This window comes from Mirounga leonina, unplaced genomic scaffold, assembly GCF_011800145.1.
Source record: "Mirounga leonina isolate KUSES-001 unplaced genomic scaffold, KU_Mleo_1.0 Mir_114, whole genome shotgun sequence".
In the NCBI taxonomy this organism is placed as follows: Eukaryota; Metazoa; Chordata; class Mammalia; order Carnivora; family Phocidae; genus Mirounga; species Mirounga leonina.
This window is the reverse complement of record NW_023270265.1, coordinates 26,240,392-26,256,968: the sequence shown is the minus strand read 5'-3', so window position 1 is coordinate 26,256,968 and position 16,577 is coordinate 26,240,392. Positions and strand designations below refer to the sequence as shown.

Sequence of the window (16,577 nt, the reverse complement as noted above, 5' to 3'; positions counted from 1 at the left end):
CCTGCTGTTCTCTTCCTCTCTGATTCTCTGTCTTGAGTCCACGTGACCATGTGACACACCAGACACCTGGCATTTCCCCAGGGCCAAAGCGCCAACTGGTGTAAATGTGTTTGACTTCATGGCAGCAGACTCCTGGTTTCCTGCTGCCAAGGCTGCGTTTAACCTAAAGTTACCCTTAGGCAGGGCAGGGCGGGTTACTGGGGTATGAGTCAACCAGCTTGGCATCTACTTCTTTTTTACTCTTAAAGGTACAGGAATAGGACATAGACAGTACGGTAGACCATAGAGATAAGTTCCAGGAAACTTTAAATTGCAGCCAAAAATCACCCAGACACAGTGCAGTCAGATTCACTTCACTTTTATTATGAACAAACACAATTTCAGATCAGTACAACTAAGCTTCAGAGTTGATATTAATAGAAATTATTCCAAAATTATTCTTAGGTCACAAATAACTACTATCCCACATAAAAGGGGAAAAAAAATCCCACCCAATCAAGGAAAAGGTACCTGTGTATTGTTTCCATGGCAATGAGTCTATGTATTCTCAAATTTTATCTGGCTAGTTATCCACCACTTAGCCAATGGATTTATTCAATCTCTCAGAGAGTATCATATCGATTAATCACAGCATCCAGGACGCATGGTTCATGATGGACACAAGTTCACGGTGGATACTGCTACTTTTTATAAAAATACTCAGGACTTAAAAGAATTCCTCTGCTGAAGGATCCCAAAATGCTTTATAAAAAGCATTAGTCACGCCTCAAAACTGCCCTGTGAGGTAGGTCAGTATTATTATCCCATTTTAACAGAAGGAAAACTGAGGCACATTATAGTTAAGTGACTTGCCCAGGGTCACATAGCAAGTCAGTGGCACAGTGGTAGGAGAGGCCCTGGCCTTAACCACCCGCGTAACATGGACATCTTGTTTTCTTTAACCTTTCACGCTGACCCATATGAGCTATACTTACAAAGAATACACTCAGGATACTAGCAAACCAAGGAGAAAAAGTTTCCATTTTAAATGCTACAACCATCTTTTAATCTAAAAAATATTATAAATCAAATACATTCAAATTACTTCCACCCGCCGTCAATGTGGGCACTTAATAAAAACAGCCCTAAGAGAAGTTTCCAAAATGAAGCCCTGAAGGGAATCCTGCGAATAGCTCTACTGATAATCCTCCAGCCAGACCCCCTTTTCTACCAGCCACTTCTGTAGGGTCTCAGGTGCAAAGGAACTCCACGGAGGGAGCGAGGAGGGAGTGAGAGCAGGCTCATATGCAACACCGATTAGAAAAGATGTAAGGCACCCAAATAAGTTGTCAGCACACCCACAAAGCGAGGACTGTTAGAAATTCAGACTTGAGTTTCTGGATCATTAATGTGTCAACTGAACTCAGCTTTAGAATCTTGAAGAAAGTGTTCTTTACTCGCAGACACCCCTCCACCTCCACATTCTCCTATACGGAGGGGCCCTCAGCCTGAGGACCCTGTCCAGCCTTGTGTAGGGTCATGGTATGGGTCAGATCCCTGCGACATGATTAGAATAGAAAGATAAACTTGTTTTTGGTCCAAAATTATAAAGCAGGCATCTGATAACCTGTGGAATTAAAACCACCCAACAGGCATTTCCAAGGGATAAGTCCACAAGTCAGCAGATCTGAACTACAGTGATCTTCCATTAGTCTTTTCTACTGTGAGGAACAGCTGAAAAGATGAGGATGCCTTTAGTCCAGGGAACCCCTGTAGCCTCTGTCTATTCAATTAATACAGGAAGAAAGGCCCTCTTCCCTTCCAGTATTGGGGCTCAACAGCGCGCAGAACATTTGGCCTTGTACATTTCCAATCTTTCATAGAGTAAAGCCAGGCTTTTGCATTGATGACCGAGGTACAGGGACAGGGGCAGTCCAAGGTTCTCAAAACACTGACGCTTTCTTCAGACCTCTTCTACACTACCGTTTGCCCTAGGCTGTGTGGTGGGGAATGCTGGTTAGTTTGCCAAGCAGAGATGCTGTTCAGCAAAGTTCATGGCATCTCAGATCCCAAGTCTGGGCTTTGCAATACACCCTGGCTCCAGGGAACAGGGCCTCCTTTTGCGTGAGGCACTTTGGAACTTTCCTTTGCTTCTTGTGCTTCCCAGTGAAGACTAGGCTCCCTCCTGCTCCTGCAAGCATTGCACTGTCCACTGGGAGCTCGGACTCGGGCTGGGCAGGCATACCGAGCGAGCAGGGGGCATCTAGCATGCTCTCATGTTCTGATCCAGACAGAGGAGGCTAAAAACAAACCCCTTTTTTTGGCTCCGTGGCTGGCTCACTGGCACAACACGAGCCTTTGGCCTGGCTGTGCCTCATGAGAGACAGTGCCCGAGCCAGGGACGTTTCTAGTAAGGTTTGCCAGCCTCCTCTTGAGTCATCAGTGTGGAGGGGAGCACAGGGGTGTAGGTGGAGAGACTCTGGAGGCCAAGTGAAAGTGGCAGCCTACTGAGCTTTATAAGGAGAAACAGTGGTTCAGTGACCCTGAGCATTCTGTCTGCAGGAGAGGGAGCTGCTGGTGAGCCTTAACCATCACTGCGTCTGAATACATACAAAGGAGGCTTCCTGTCCGGAGAAAGAGGAAAACATCAGGGAGGAGATAGAACCGGAAGGAGAAAATGGACAGATAAGGGTAGAGCCAGGAATCAAAACCCACAGTAGTTAAGAGATTCCTACCTCGCCCTCCAGGCAGTCCTATACTTTATGCTAAAAGTTAACTGAGAAGGAATGGGAGAAATGGCTCAACACTGCGGGGAGAAGCCTTCTGGTTTGTCCTCATTCCAAGGAGAAACTGGAATTCATGAATGAACCTAACATTTAACTTGTTTGTATAACCGGCTTCCAAATCAGGACACCCAAAGACTTCCTCAGTAGTAACCTTCTGAATCCCCTGGCAATGTGTTCTCAGAGCCCTTCTTTTGTAAAGTTATCTCTTAGGAACTGCCAACAGATCTGGCCCTGAACCTCTCCATCTCCTGTCCAGCAGTGAGAGGAAAGTAGCCAACCCACCTAATTTCTCCTCTTCTTCAAGCATCCCTCTTTCAGAGGGAAATACCCTAAGTGAATTACTTTAATGTTCCAAGCAGACTGTGTATGTATATATATTTTTATGTTGGACCCAACTCCACCTCTTAAAATCCTTCCTTTTTTGGAAGACCACTATGCTCACCACTATGCCACAAACACATTCCTTTTTTGGGTGTCTGGAAATGCTTCAGCCACCTTATTACCATGATGGGAGCCAACTAACAGCCCGAAGATGGCAGAGCAGAAAGACAAAAGAATTTTGATGATTCCATGATCTGCTAGATTTGCCAATTCTGGAAACAACCAACCTCAAGATTTCTTGTCATAAGGAATAAGAAATCTTCCTGTTATTAAAGGAAAAAAAAAAAATCCTTCTCCAGCAGAGACCACTTTTACTACAAACTAAATGCTTCTTCTTTATCCCCAACCTAAACTACATTTGGGACATTGAGATCTGCTTTTGTGTTCCAGCATTGCCAGGCTCTGTGGCCATTCCCTAGTCAGAGTCAGGAGAGAAAGGAGACATGCTGTCTATTGGGGCACCAAGTCCTCACTAGGCAAGCAACCGTGTGTCCAATCATAGCAGGAGCCTCTTGCCCTGTTTCCCACCTCACCCCATCTTTACTTCTCAATCATACCAACTCTCTCCCCTGACAGTCTACCTGCTTTAGAAGCTTTGTGCCAAATAAAGTTATTTTCCATTCCAACTCGCAAAAGCCTGAGCTGAAGATAATTAACAGGGGCCTTCCCAGAAGGTATGTTCTCATACCTCTAGCATGAGCCACCCACCCTAAAGCTCAGGACAGCTCAAGGCAAGAGTTATGTGGGACAAAGACCACTAATTTTGGACTACAGAAAGGCTGGCTAGGCTTTGGAAGCTGGACACCCACCCATGAATGACCAGCTGCTTGCCTGGGAGGCAATGAGCGAGGAGAGAAAGGAAGGTGATAAGGACAAAGCAAAGAAAAGGACAATGAACTAGAAGAGAGGAAGAGAAGAAATAAGAACCTCAGCTTAGCGTCACGAAGGCAGAGTTGCTGGCTTTCAATTTTAAAAGAATACTGTACTGGAAAGGGTTAACATCATCATCTTTAGCATCCTGGTAGCATTATTCAGTAGTTAATAAACAGAACATTAAACCTCTGCCCGGCTGGCTTTTGGAAAAGGAACCCAAGGGACCCCAAATTCAGCCACTCTTGGAGCTTCCGTCTCCAGTTCTTTTAATCCTGGCCAAGACGACAGCCTTGGATACTTTCTTCCGGTCGTAAGCCAGCCCGAGGGCAGCCATGCAATCGATAAAGAAGGTGGTGAAGTTGATGTGCCAGCGGTACTCACTGGCAGAGTAGTCATAGGGGAAGGAGTGGTGGTAGTTGTGGAAGCCCTCCCCTGGAACAAAAGCAAGCACAAGGGTTACGGAGCGGTCTCTCCACGCCAGGGACCCAGCAGACGACCTCAAACCTAGCAGAAACTTGCTGTTGTTGAGCAAAGGAGCGAATCCAGTCTCTTCGACTCTGAGCCAGATTGATCGCCTCGGAGGCGTCTTAAGAAATCACTGGGGAGACCTGGCCACCAAGCCTAGAAAGGAACCTGTGTCAGAGGAGGACCCGCGATTCCTCCCAGAGGATAGGCCAACTAGAGAGAGAGATGGCTCTGGGCCGGGAAGGGATTTCAGGTGGGAAAGTTCCCTAAGTACTGGTCTGAGGCAGCACAGGCTCTTGGGGTGCACGTGGATGCGTCCGGGTGGGGAGAGGAGAGAGTCCCGAATGAAGGACTTTTGCTGCACTTCTTACAACGACACGCCGGGGAGAAACAAAGACACTCTGCTGTCAGAAGAATTTCAGTAAGAGGTAAAGCTTTGGGAACTCCACAGACAGCGAGTTCTCCAACCCTTGGCAGGACTCTTCTTTTTGGATCGTATTCAACAATTAACAATACTGACCCTTCTAAAGCTAGGGGAAAGCTGGGTCAAGAATAGCTAATAAAAGAGCGCGGTGAGCCCTTTGAAGATAAAAGAACCCCAGGAGAGTAGTAATGATATTAATAACAAGCAAGTGAAGGAAATCCTACAGAGTAAATGACACTACTCAGGGCAAGTCAAGGTATGTCCTCTCCCTGTGACACCTGATTATTCACAGTGTGAACTGAGTAGGAGGTTGGGATAACCACAAGACCAAAGGTACTGACAGGATTACTAATTTCCATAAGTGGCTTTGTACCAAGGCTCCACAGAAGCACGAACCAGGCCTCTACTTCTCAGATTTAAAATGGAATCAGATACACACACAGCCGGGAGAGAAAAAAGAGGAAGGTCCACCGATGGAAGAAGGACAAGACTTTGCAACTGGGGCAGCAAGATACAGCCCAAGAAAGGCTCAAGGGAGGAGGTCAGCTTTGGCAGAGAGAAAATGAACATGTGACTGTGGGGCAGGTAACTCAGGAAGAAACAGATTAGAATGGCAGAGAAACAAGCTACAGGAGAACAAAGGTGGAGGTGATAAGGGAGGATAGCAACAGGTAGCAGAGATGAATGGTAACTGAGACAAAGTAAGACGTTGGCCACCATTCTGAGCTGATACTCATAAAGAGGCTGGAGTTGGGAAAGCTCACTATAGACCCCATGGCGGCCCAGGACAAATCTCATTCCAGAAACTTCCATTTCTATGAAAATCTCAGACTTACATAGCCGAGGTGATTGATTTCAAACATGGTTCAAAGTAAGAATAGGTACAATGGCAGAAGGTGAGATGCATGAAAGTGCAAAAGAGATAGGAAAGAATGCCTTAGTCCAGATAGTAGAGATGACTGGGGTTGAGAATCTAAAGGAAGATTTTTAAAGAGAGAAAGTGAAGGTTATGCCGTGGCATGCAGAAACATGTGCGCCAGTGAGGTTGCCTAGATATACTAGATGACCAGTGGCACTGACCACTGGTGAGGAAGAGGCCACGGGTTCTGCTTAAGGAAAATAAGTTCCAGGCCTTGATCAAGGTCTATATTTAGTTGAAAAGAGTGACAGAAAAAGAATGGAGACAGATGGTAGAAGCCTGTTGTCTTAGGCTCCGGCTAGTGGGACAGGAATGATAGAAATCAATTCATGAATAGTCAGCATTAGATCAGTGAGCAGGTATTTGTGAGCAAACTATGGGCTTTCCTGGTGGTTCCCAAGCCACGCACGTTGTGGGGAAGGGCTGCTCCTAGCACAGAATAGAAGCAGAAGAGAGAAAAAGAAAGGACAAAAGAGATAAGACTGATAGGTGGTCATTAAGGGCCATAAACAAGTGCTTTGATGTCCTTCCTATTGGCACCACCAAGCAATACGACAGGGCATACACTTCAACTGTGGCCTACCTGAATATGACAAGAAGAGAAAACAGAAGTTGAATGAATTTAATTACAAGGAATTATTCTACGTTTTATGTAGCATGTTTCTTTCTTTTTTTTTTTTTTTTAAGATTTAAGATTTTTATTTTATTTTATTTTTTTGAGAGAGAGCGAGCAGTGGGGAAGGACAGGGAGAGGGAGAGAGAATCCCAAGCAGACTCTTCAGTGAGCTTGGAGCCCAACATGGGGCTTAGTCTCACGACCCCAAGATCACAACCCAAGCTGAAACCAAGAGTTGGATACCTAACCGACCGCGCCACCCAGGTGCTCCTATATAGCATGTTTAAATATAAAACACTAGGCTCACTGCCCACTCAGATGATCCTTTTATTCCATTTATGCATTCCCTGCCCCAAGCAAGACTTGCAGTCCAGCACAAGAGGTGACTGGAAAAAGGAACACCCAAAGGGGTTTATCATACATAGCGTTTGCGAAGGTTCCGGCACCTGAAATCAAAGGCACTGCTGTTCTTTACCCTTTTCTTTTTATATAAGACCTATTGCCCAACTCCAGAGAGTTTTTTTTATATATTGTCCCTTCGTTTTGTAGTGGAAAACCAGACAGAAAAAAGTCCTAAAACAAGTCAATCTGGTTTTTCTGGCTCCTCGCCTAATACCTGAACCAGCAGACCACTAGAAAGGGTCTTGCTGTGGACTGTGGACTTACCTGCAGCTCCCAGGGAAACCAGGATATTCTCTCGGGGGCTAATGTTCTTGTCATAAGGGCGATATCCGTAGAGGTGGGCAGCACTGTTCACCAGCCACGTGGCATTGAGCACAATGGCATAACGCAAGAAAGTGGCGACGAACAAGCTGTGTAGAAAAGTCTCACCCCAGAAATACCAGGGCACAAGGGTGGGCAGGATGAAGCACATCAGCAGGATGCCGGGTTTGTAGTACCTACATCGAGAGACCAGACGCCGAGTCAGAGGAGAGAGGAGGGCTCTTGGACCACCTCATTTTCCTCTGCCACTGGTGGGGCTGTCTCTTCCCTTCTACTTGAGCACTGTGTAGCCCAAGGCAGAGAAAGAGGGGATTGGGGGGGGAATCTTTCGAGAATGTCCCCGTTTTTAGAAAATGAGGTAGTGAGGGGTTAATTGATTTTTCTAGGATTGCATGGGTAGGAGCCGGTGGAGCAAGGGTTGGAAGGCTTGTCTCCAGCCTCTGAATCCATTGTTCTTTCTGACTATAGCATAATGCCATCTTGGTAAAACAGATGAGGTCCAGATTACCAACTCATAAACTGAGTTCTCCTTCCCAGGCTGTTTTTCCATTCTGCCTTTAGGCTCATTTCTCTTTCCTGTTCATGGTTTTTTTTTTCAAGATTTTATTTATTTGACAGAGAGAGAGACACAGCGAGAGAGGGAACACAAGCAGGGGGAGTGGGAGAGGGAGAAGCAGGCTTCCCGCTGAGCAGGGAGCCCGATGCGGGGCTCGATCCCAGAACCCTGGGATCCTGACCTGAGCCGAAGGCAGACGCTTAACGACTGAGCCACCCAGGCGCCCCTCCTGTTCATGTTTTTTGCAGAGTCTAGGGTTCGTGCCTTGCCCCCAGGTCCTGCTAGCCACCCCCAAATCGTTCCTTTTCTTCCTCAGAGAGGCACAGGGTGTCCTTGATGCGCACAAGCCCTCTGGAGGCCCCATGCCATTCTTCACTGTCTCAAATGTAGACCATGCCATTGACATTCCCAGGGAATGGATTTCCTGCTTCTCTTCAGCAGCCAAGTCTTACACTCTCATATCATTAGTATCCCCTGCCTCAAACGTTCCGTTCCTGGCGCTGCTTCCCTAGCACGGATCCCCGTTAGCTCCTAACTTGTGGCCCTGCTTCTCACCTCTTTGACTCAGTGTTTTTTTTCAACCATCCCGAGAGTGACCTTTGTAAAGCACACCTCCAGTTATGCCACATTCCTGCTCAAAAAACTTGTAATGGCTTCCCACTGCCTACTGAAGTAAATCCTAAAGCTGCTTTTAAGGCTCTACAAGAATAGCATCAGCCTCTTTCTGGTCTTACTTCGACCACACCCTACGCTTCAAGAAAAAGGCCTTTGTTGCTGGAACATGCTTTCATGTTCTTTCTGTTTGTACTCTCCCTCCCTACACACACCTGTGAGAATCTCTATCCATCCGTGGATTCCAAAGCTCCCTTCTTCGTAAACCCTTCCCCGATGTCCCCTACCACACTAGCTCCCTTTCCTTTGTGCCTCTCATTGGTAAAGAAAATATCTCGCTACGTATCATAGTTATTCAGATCCTTGGTTTTCCCTCTGCTTCCCAATAAGCTACAAATTCCTTGAAGGTAAGGATTGTGACACATTCGTCTTTTGTATCTGTGACTGTCCTAGGTCAATAAGTATTTGTTGAATCTAATCGGTTTAATTATGAGAGCTCTGAGAGGAAGAACAATAGTCCACGGCCATGGGCCTGTGGGCTATTAAATATTAGGGTTTTAAATTGATTTTGGAACATGCAAACCCAATAAATTTCTCAGCTTAAGTTTATAAGCTCTAGGAGAAAAAAGGGAGTTCCCCAAACACTAGATGCCCAGCTCTGTCATTGCTTCACTCACCTTCTCTGGAACATCACCAGCTTCTCAGCTTTTAGGTCAGACAAGTCTAGCAAACCACCCTTCTCTTTGACGGCTGGGTGTTTGCGTACAAGCAGCCAACCCACGTGAGAGAAGAAAAAGCCACGCCGGGAATTGTGAGGATCAGCATCTGTTTCTGAAAACTTGTGGTGGGCACGGTGATCTCGGGCCCATTCATACACGTCGTTCTGGAGGGACAGAGGAGAGGAATGTAGGCCTGGCGAGAGATATCGTCTTAGGGGAATTCCAATGGGTAGGCAACTCTACGAGCCCCTGGCTCTCAGCCCAACCTCAAAAAATAGGAGTCATGCAGTTGCCCCCTCTGCTCCCCCAACTTGCCACTGAAGCTTAAGTGGAAAAGCAATTTAAAGTCCCAGGACACATGAATAGGACTAGCTTCTTGAAGGTTATATGGTGGGCAGAATGGAGAGAGATCATACAGAGCTCAGTTTCATTAGGAAAGCACATTGCAATCCTTCAAGCAAGAAAAAATGTTGGAAAATGTCCTCACGGAATGCCAAACCCCTGGGCATGGAGAACACGAGGCAGGCAGCCTTGCATCCCAGGTCCTGGTTGGTGGGTGAAGCATCAGGGAGCTCCATTCTGATGCCTTGCATACAGATCATGGCCAGGCACAGAAATCATGATCTTGGCCACATTTCCAAATGACCTCTGGGCTCCTCTGGGATTCTTTTAATACCTTAAAGGATGTGCCAAATCTCTTCCTTTGCCCCACAAAGACAACATCAGGAGCCCTCAAGGCATAAAGTGCTATGACCGAGAGGATTATGTGACTGTGGCAGGTACCTGGGACACTGCCACGAAGAAGGGGATCAATTTGGTTTCTTTCCTTTTTGCTCTTGCTCCCAGCTAAGCTCCACCAGCCATCTTTTGTCCCTTGCTACCCCTTAACAACCAGGAGTTCCCTTCTCCCAATTCCCTGCATTCTATCTCTGCTATAAACTTTCTGCCTCAACAACCCTCAATATTTGACTTAGCCAGCCTGGCAGCCCAAGACGGGACCATAATGTTGGTCTACCTAACTTCTCAGGGATACCATTTCCTCATCTGTAAACTGGGGGTCATAGTACCTACCTTCTAAGATTGTTGTGAGGATTTAATGAGGTAATTTATGTCATGGGCTAGAATAGTCAGGCACATAGTGCTACAGAAGTATTTGCTCTTAGACCTAAGAACACAGAGTTCAAGAGTCTATGCAACATCAACCTCAATCCCGTTGTGGTGGAATCCTAAGCTTTTCACCTAAAATAGTGAATTTATCATCCAGCGTCTGCCCAGGAAACCAGGGTCAGTTCCTGGCTTATGCACTATGACCCCTTACAATAAAGGACCACAACGACCAAGACTGCATGATAACAGAGGGACCCTAGGATCAAAAAACCATCCCATGACACTGAGACTATTACCTATGTATCTCCCACTTCCCTTTTCCGGTGGGGACTTAGGGACTGGGGCTGCACTTGAGGTGACCATAAGGGGAGAGGAAAGTCAAGTGCTGCCCAGGCGTGGCTGCTCTCCAGGTGCTGACCTTCTCCATTCTGCTGCCAGACCATCAAAAGAGTGGACAGCAAAGAGCTGAGCAAAGCCAGCTTCTCACCTGGAATGCCATCGTGTTGGCAATGATCAGGAAGAGCCTCAGGGGCAGCCGAGCTTTGTAAGTCCGGTGACTCCACAGGCGATGAGCTCCTGCCGTTATGCCCACAGCACTGATCAAATAGTAGAAGAATCCTGCGGGGGGGGGGGGGTCAGTGTGGGTGGTCGTGATTCAGGGGAAGCACTCACCTGATGCTCTCCTGTCTGAGTCTGTGTGTTCTTAGGCTCTGGGTGAGGATTTGTTTCACCCTGAACTCCAGGGATACCTTGGTCTCCCTCTGTCCCTTCACTTTTACTCCTTGAAAAATACCATCACTACCCAATCCTCTGGAATTAGCTGAGTCTCAGGCACTTGAGAAAGGCCGGGCAGAGAAGAGGGCTCTTACCACCCAGCTAGCTACTTGTCGTTCTCCGTCATGAGGGGCACTGTCCCCGGTCCTATCTCCTTTGACCTTCAGCTAACCTTTTCCAAAGTTTTAAGGACCACAGACTACTCCTGCGAATTTCAGGACTCATAAGCAAGGGTGGTATTAAACTACTTGAAAGTTAGTATGGTCTGAGCACTGACCAATTCAAGGGACCCTGGGCTCTCAGGGACACTCACAGGGCTCTGAACTACGGCTATTTACCAACTAGTATAAGAGCATTTAAATATTCTCGCAGGCAGTGCAGTCCCATCAGGGGAAAATCTGCCCTGTACCTAAGTCATATCTGCACAGTATCTTAAGCTTTGCCAAGGATTTTATCTTCTCTGATTCCTTGAATACCTTGAATGGGGTTTAACATCCTCACTTTGCAGTTGAAGGTTAAGTGTTTATCTATGGTCACATGGCTGGTAAGAAATGGAGCCATGGTTTGAAACCAAGTTTTCTGTCAACAAGCACTCTTTGTTCTTGCTGTCCCATCCACCTCCCCAAGATATGCACATGGTTCCTGCGTCTCTCCTTTGCCCCGTGTCTTGGTCAGCCATACTCCCTCTGGCAAGGCTAATTCTAGATAGTGCCCCGTTATCCTCCACGTGTTCGGTGAAACACCCCAACACTGTCCTGCCTCACCTCTCCTGGAAGCCTGCAGGATCTAATCTCTCGATGATAGCGAGAGATAGTCTCTAACTGGGAAGTGGGTTTCTGGGTATACCCGTCTTCCTCTGTTGGCTCTAGGAGGCAGGGGCAGAGACCTTGGTAGAGCAGTGACTGTTGACAATGTTTCATTCCTAGGGAAGCAGCTGGAAACAATGGATCCTCAGTGGCCACAGAACTTAGTCGCAGTCGGAGACACTGCACATTGTCACAAATTGTCCTGTGTTCTTCTCCAGCCATAGATACCAGTTTCCTAAACAACCCCCCGCCCCCCTCCTCCCCTAACCCTGTCTTCCTCCATGCTCTCCTACCCGTCCTCCAGGATCTGGAGGAGAGCCATGGAGCCAGAGTCTGTCCCAGCAAAAGTTCTACCCACAGTCCCATACTCTGTGCTGGCATTAGGGCCCCAGGTGATTTGCTGGCCTCAGGCCATGTGCTGACTTCTTTCCAGATACAGTATCTGCCTGCATCTGCACCTGGAAAGTGACAGTTTAGCCACAGCCCACCGAACACCAAGGAGGAAAGAAAATGGCTTTGGGCAGGAAAGCAGAAGCACTCAGCTCAGAACAAAGGAAGCTCCTAGGGTTGTTTCATGCCAGAGAGGACCCTGGCAAGTTGACTCAGTGCCTAAGATTCTAGTATTACCAGGGGCATTGGGAAAAGAGCCCATACACTCTGGTGACTTTTCCTATCAACCTCGAAAGCCTATCTAATAGAAGACCTTAAGCCAGTTGGAGAGTCACATCTCTATTAATGTCCAAATTGTCAGCCTAAGTAAAGTCTCCTAGTTTTGACTCCAAGAAAGAGACTGGAGAAATTTTACCCCTTGGCCCTCAGTGTTGCCAGAGATCTCTTTTCAGCCCTCCCCCCTAAGGGCTCTTCTGAGAGGCTCTCAAAATTGCTCAGAGTCATGAGAAATACTGGAATCACAACCAGCTGCTAATTTAACACTGTCCTTAGGGAGAAAACAAGAAAAGGTGAAGCCAAGCTCCTAAACTCTGCAGGTAGACCTCTGACCCTCCCCTCCCCCTTGTTCTTAACATGGACAAGTTCTGATTTCCCTTCATCCAGCTGGTCATTCGGTCAGCTAAGTCATCTACCACATGGCCCAGGAACAGGAAAAAAGGTCACCATCCAGTCCCCCTGGGCCATGTCTCTCTGTCCAAAGGCACAGTACACATCCATGGACAGGGCACCCAAAAGCTAGCAGATACAGCCTGGGTTTGTGGATCGCCCTCTGCCCCCTGCACCAGCAGCCAAGGGTGGGGAGCGATGAGCAGCAGTCTGGCCAAGCTCTGGGCTTCACAAGGCCTACAGGGCGTCCTGAGGCTGGAAGGGGCTTGCAGGTGACAAAAACTACTTGTGAAGACTCCTCTACTGGGGAGAAGGGGTGGAGACAGGAATCCACAGTCTCCCTGGAGGATCCTTATCCCTGCTCTTAACCTCTCCCGATACAGCTGAAGTTCTGCTGGCTTCTCAGAGAGGCAGAGAACACACATCCCCCTCCCCTCCCAAATAGAAGAGCTTTTCCTGGTCTGCAGATGAACTGATTTCCAGAGCCTGGCCAGCCCCAGCAATGACACACATATACTCTAAGGAGAACTACCTACCTAATCCTAAAAAAAGTACTGTTGTCCCAGTTTGTACCTAGAAAAATTGAGATCCCAAAGAGAGGGGGTCTACCCAGCTGCATTTCTCTGTCTGTGGCACTCAGGACTTCCCAAGACAAAGCTCCAGGGACCATATTCTATCACTTTTAGACCACAGAGGTCCTGGGGGAATCAGCTAAAACTTGGCCTACCAGCCCTTCGACACAACTGTCCTCCAAGAGTGCAGCTGTCGGCAAGCACCCCATACCCAAGACGGTGCTGGAACCCCTAACGTGGTTTTCTGGAGGACAATCTTTCCTTTCTCACCGGCCACAGAGAGGGCCAACGCGGAGCCCCTGGGACACTGGAGCTCTCTGCTCCCCCCTGCCCTCCCCAAGTCAGGCTTTGCGTGGCGGAGGTGAAAATGCCTGCAAAGCACATGTGTGTCCAGGGGGCAGGGCCCTGCCATCAGACCATACCCAGGCATCCCCAAAAGAGCTGAGCTAAGGGCAGGTCAGGGACAAACTGGGAACTGTCTCCCGCACTGCAGCAGCTTCGAGGCTGGGGCTGCTGAGGGCTCTCTTCTCTGTCCCTGGCAAGGGGGGCACTTCATGACATTAGGAGAGAGGGGCTGGAGCAGGTTAGATGGGAATAGGAAATGCTTCCTTGACCTCATTTCATTCCCAGAACATGTTCATTTGGTGGCATGTATAGCTCCCTGGAGACTTACACGGGAGTCCCAGAACAACACATCTGTGTAACCTGGGTTATACAGGAGCCTTCTTGGTCCGTCTGTTTAACAAAGGAGCCTGGTTGGGCCAAGGACCAGGGCAAAAAAGGATTTTGTGGATAACCTCTTCTCTGTTCCTCCCTCTTCCGCCAACTCTTGTCCCGAGCAGTTTCCCTTGCTATGCATTGACTGTGCTCAGCCTATCCCCCCTGGAGCTGCTGCTCTGCTGCCATGTTCCCAGGCCTTCCAGGTCGTGGCCTTGAATCTTTTGTGGCTGGCAGGGCTGGGACAGGCAGCCAAGCAAATGACTTGAAACAGGGAAAGCTGACTCTCTGGCACACGTCTACTCATTTCAAGGCCTGCAGCACATGGTCTCAGGGCTCTCTGCCCAACACCCACATTGAAGGACCCCCAAACCCCCTTGGCTCCATTCGCAGTCACCATCGTCAGGTCACCAAGAGACATGGCTGGGAAAACCTGGGCCTGGAAGGGCTGTTGCCTCTGCTCTATGCAAGATCCTACCTTATTGAAGGAGTAGGGAGGACCAGGGGTACTAGGTCAGAAGAACAAGGGAGTCTCTTACCCCAGATACAGGTGTAGATCTTGCAGGCGGGAATCAGCAGGATCCCATACAGGGCTCCCAAGTGTAGCAGAGACATAAGGATGATGTTTCTCCAAACATACTCAACCTTGGGCTTTGGGCCCTCCGGATCCTTGTAGCTTGGGTCATAAATGTCATCTTTTAGTTCAGGGCGGATGTCTTCTTCCAAGTATAGAGAAGGCTTCTCCAACTTGCCTCCTCCATTCTGCAGGATCCTGGAGGGAGGCGCTGTGATGGTGGTGGTGGTTGTGTAGGAGCTAGAGATCTGGAGGGGAGAGGAAGCAGAGTCAGGAGAGGCGAGGACACGTGCAGTAACCCCTGCCACTTCACTCTCTACTCAAGCTGGGGGAATTGTGGATTACAGACACAGACCCTGTCCCCAAAGCCCGCATTAACTGGGAGCCCGGTGCGCCCCTGATGGAAGAGAGGGAAGTTCCCAGGAACTGTGCAGATAGGTTGTGGAGGGTAGTGGACCCTCAAGGTGAAGGTGCAGTAGAAGGAGGAGTAAAACACTCACACCCCTAAGAACGCACAAAGGAAAACCCGCATGCACACAGACATAAAAGTGCGACCGGGTTTTTCTTTAAAGCTTAAGAAACAAAAGTTGGGGAACAAAGTCCGCAAATTACAATCCACATTCCCAACAAACTGAAAGCAGTACAACTCGCAAAAGATGGCTAATAGTCCGCCGAGACCTCAACGCTCTCGTCCCCCCAGCGCCTGCGAACCCGCGGTCTGGGGCAACTGCTCAGAGCTCACCTCCTCTTGCAGCAAGTGGGCCGGCATCTGGGCTCTCGGATGCTGGGATCACTCGCCCGCGGCAGAAACGGCACAGCGCAGTTCGGGACAGCCCACACACACGTAGACTTCGGTTACCGAGCCGGCTTTTGCGCGGTGACCCGCGGCGCTGCTCTCGGAGCCTCCTCTGCGCGGTGCGCGCTGGATCGGTGTCGGGCTCCGATGTGCGGTACGTGGGTCTACCCAGGCTGGGGATTTAAAGGCTAGAGCTGGCCGTGGCTGACCGAGTCCCGTATTTCCTCAGACCCCTTTTATTCGCTGCCAACAAGGGGCAAAGTGCGCGGAGTTGGCTCACCCTGGGAGACCTGCCTGGGCGGGAGAGGGGAGGAGACAGAGCCGAGGCGTGCTGCGGACTGGAGACGCGCAAACAGGATGCTGCAGACACACCGCGGCTCCGCAGCCGCAGCCCCAGCCCCTGCCCCTGCCCCTGGGGAAATGCTAATGGGCTTCTGTAGAATCTGGCGCGTCATTGGCCGAAGGGAATTTGGTGCCACCTCGTCCAGCCCTTGCCATTGGCTGGGCGCAATCTGCTGTTCCCTCGGCCGCGAGCTCCTCGCTCCCCCTCCCCTCTCTTTCTCCTGCTCGGCTCCGCTTCCACCGGCCGCTGGGCCTGTGCCCCGCATCCCGCGGCCTCGGAGGCGCTCGGGAGCCTTCCCTCCGCTCGCGGGAGAGGACCGGGGCCGGGGGTAGGCTGGTGGAGGGTGGAGGGTGGAGGGTGGGCACCCGCCCGGGACCGGCGCCCCGCACTCGGCGGCCGGACGGGCCCCGCGGAAGTCTCCCCGGCAACAGCGGGGAAGCCCCGGGCCCGGCCACGGCGCCCGGCTCGCTCCCGCTTTCCCGCTCGCAGGGACGCGTGGGAGGGCAGACGTGGCTTCGGAGCTGGGGTCGCGAGCCCAGGAGGCCGACGGGGCCCCGCCTGACAGGGGGCATGAGCGACAGCTCCCCGCGCGGAGCCGGGCCGGGGGCCGTTGCGGAACAATGACCCCGCTCCGCGCACCAGCCCCGCCGTGCTAACCCGAGCCCTCCGCGCGCGCGCGTGTGTGTGCGCGCGCGCGCGTGTGTGTACGCGTGTGTGGAACTGCACGCGCGCACGGTGTTCTGCCACTGGGCGCGCCCAGCAGGGGACAGTCACCGCCA

At 49.9% G+C, this 16,577-nt stretch overlaps 2 protein-coding genes across 2 annotated transcripts in view; one reads left to right on the top strand and one right to left on the bottom strand.

The window, feature by feature from the left end:
* PKD2L1 (polycystin 2 like 1, transient receptor potential cation channel) overlaps positions 1–16,577 on the top strand; it is an 89,413-nt gene that overhangs the window by 16,290 nt on the left and 56,546 nt on the right. The window lies entirely within an intron of this gene.
* SCD (stearoyl-CoA desaturase) lies at positions 343–15,791 on the bottom strand. Its single transcript, XM_035027295.1, has 6 exons — positions 15,402–15,791; positions 14,625–14,907; positions 10,648–10,778; positions 9,012–9,217; positions 7,110–7,342; positions 343–4,451 (listed from the first exon to the last, which is right to left on the bottom strand). Exons 1-6 carry the CDS (start codon positions 15,426–15,428, stop codon positions 4,252–4,254), a joined length of 1,080 nt encoding a protein of 359 aa, XP_034883186.1. The 5' UTR covers positions 15,429–15,791; the 3' UTR covers positions 343–4,251.

Coding starts and splice junctions, on each gene's coding strand:
- SCD (XM_035027295.1), bottom strand. CDS start 15,428: ATGCCGGCCCACTTGCTGCAAGAGGAG. Junction 9,218..10,647: donor CCAACACGATGGCATTCCAG/GTGAGAAGCTGG, acceptor CTGTCCCTCCAG/AACGACGTGTATGAATGGGC. Junction 4,452..7,109: donor GGTTTCCCTGGGAGCTGCAG/GTAAGTCCACAG, acceptor CTTTTGTTCCAG/GGGAGGGCTTCCACAACTAC.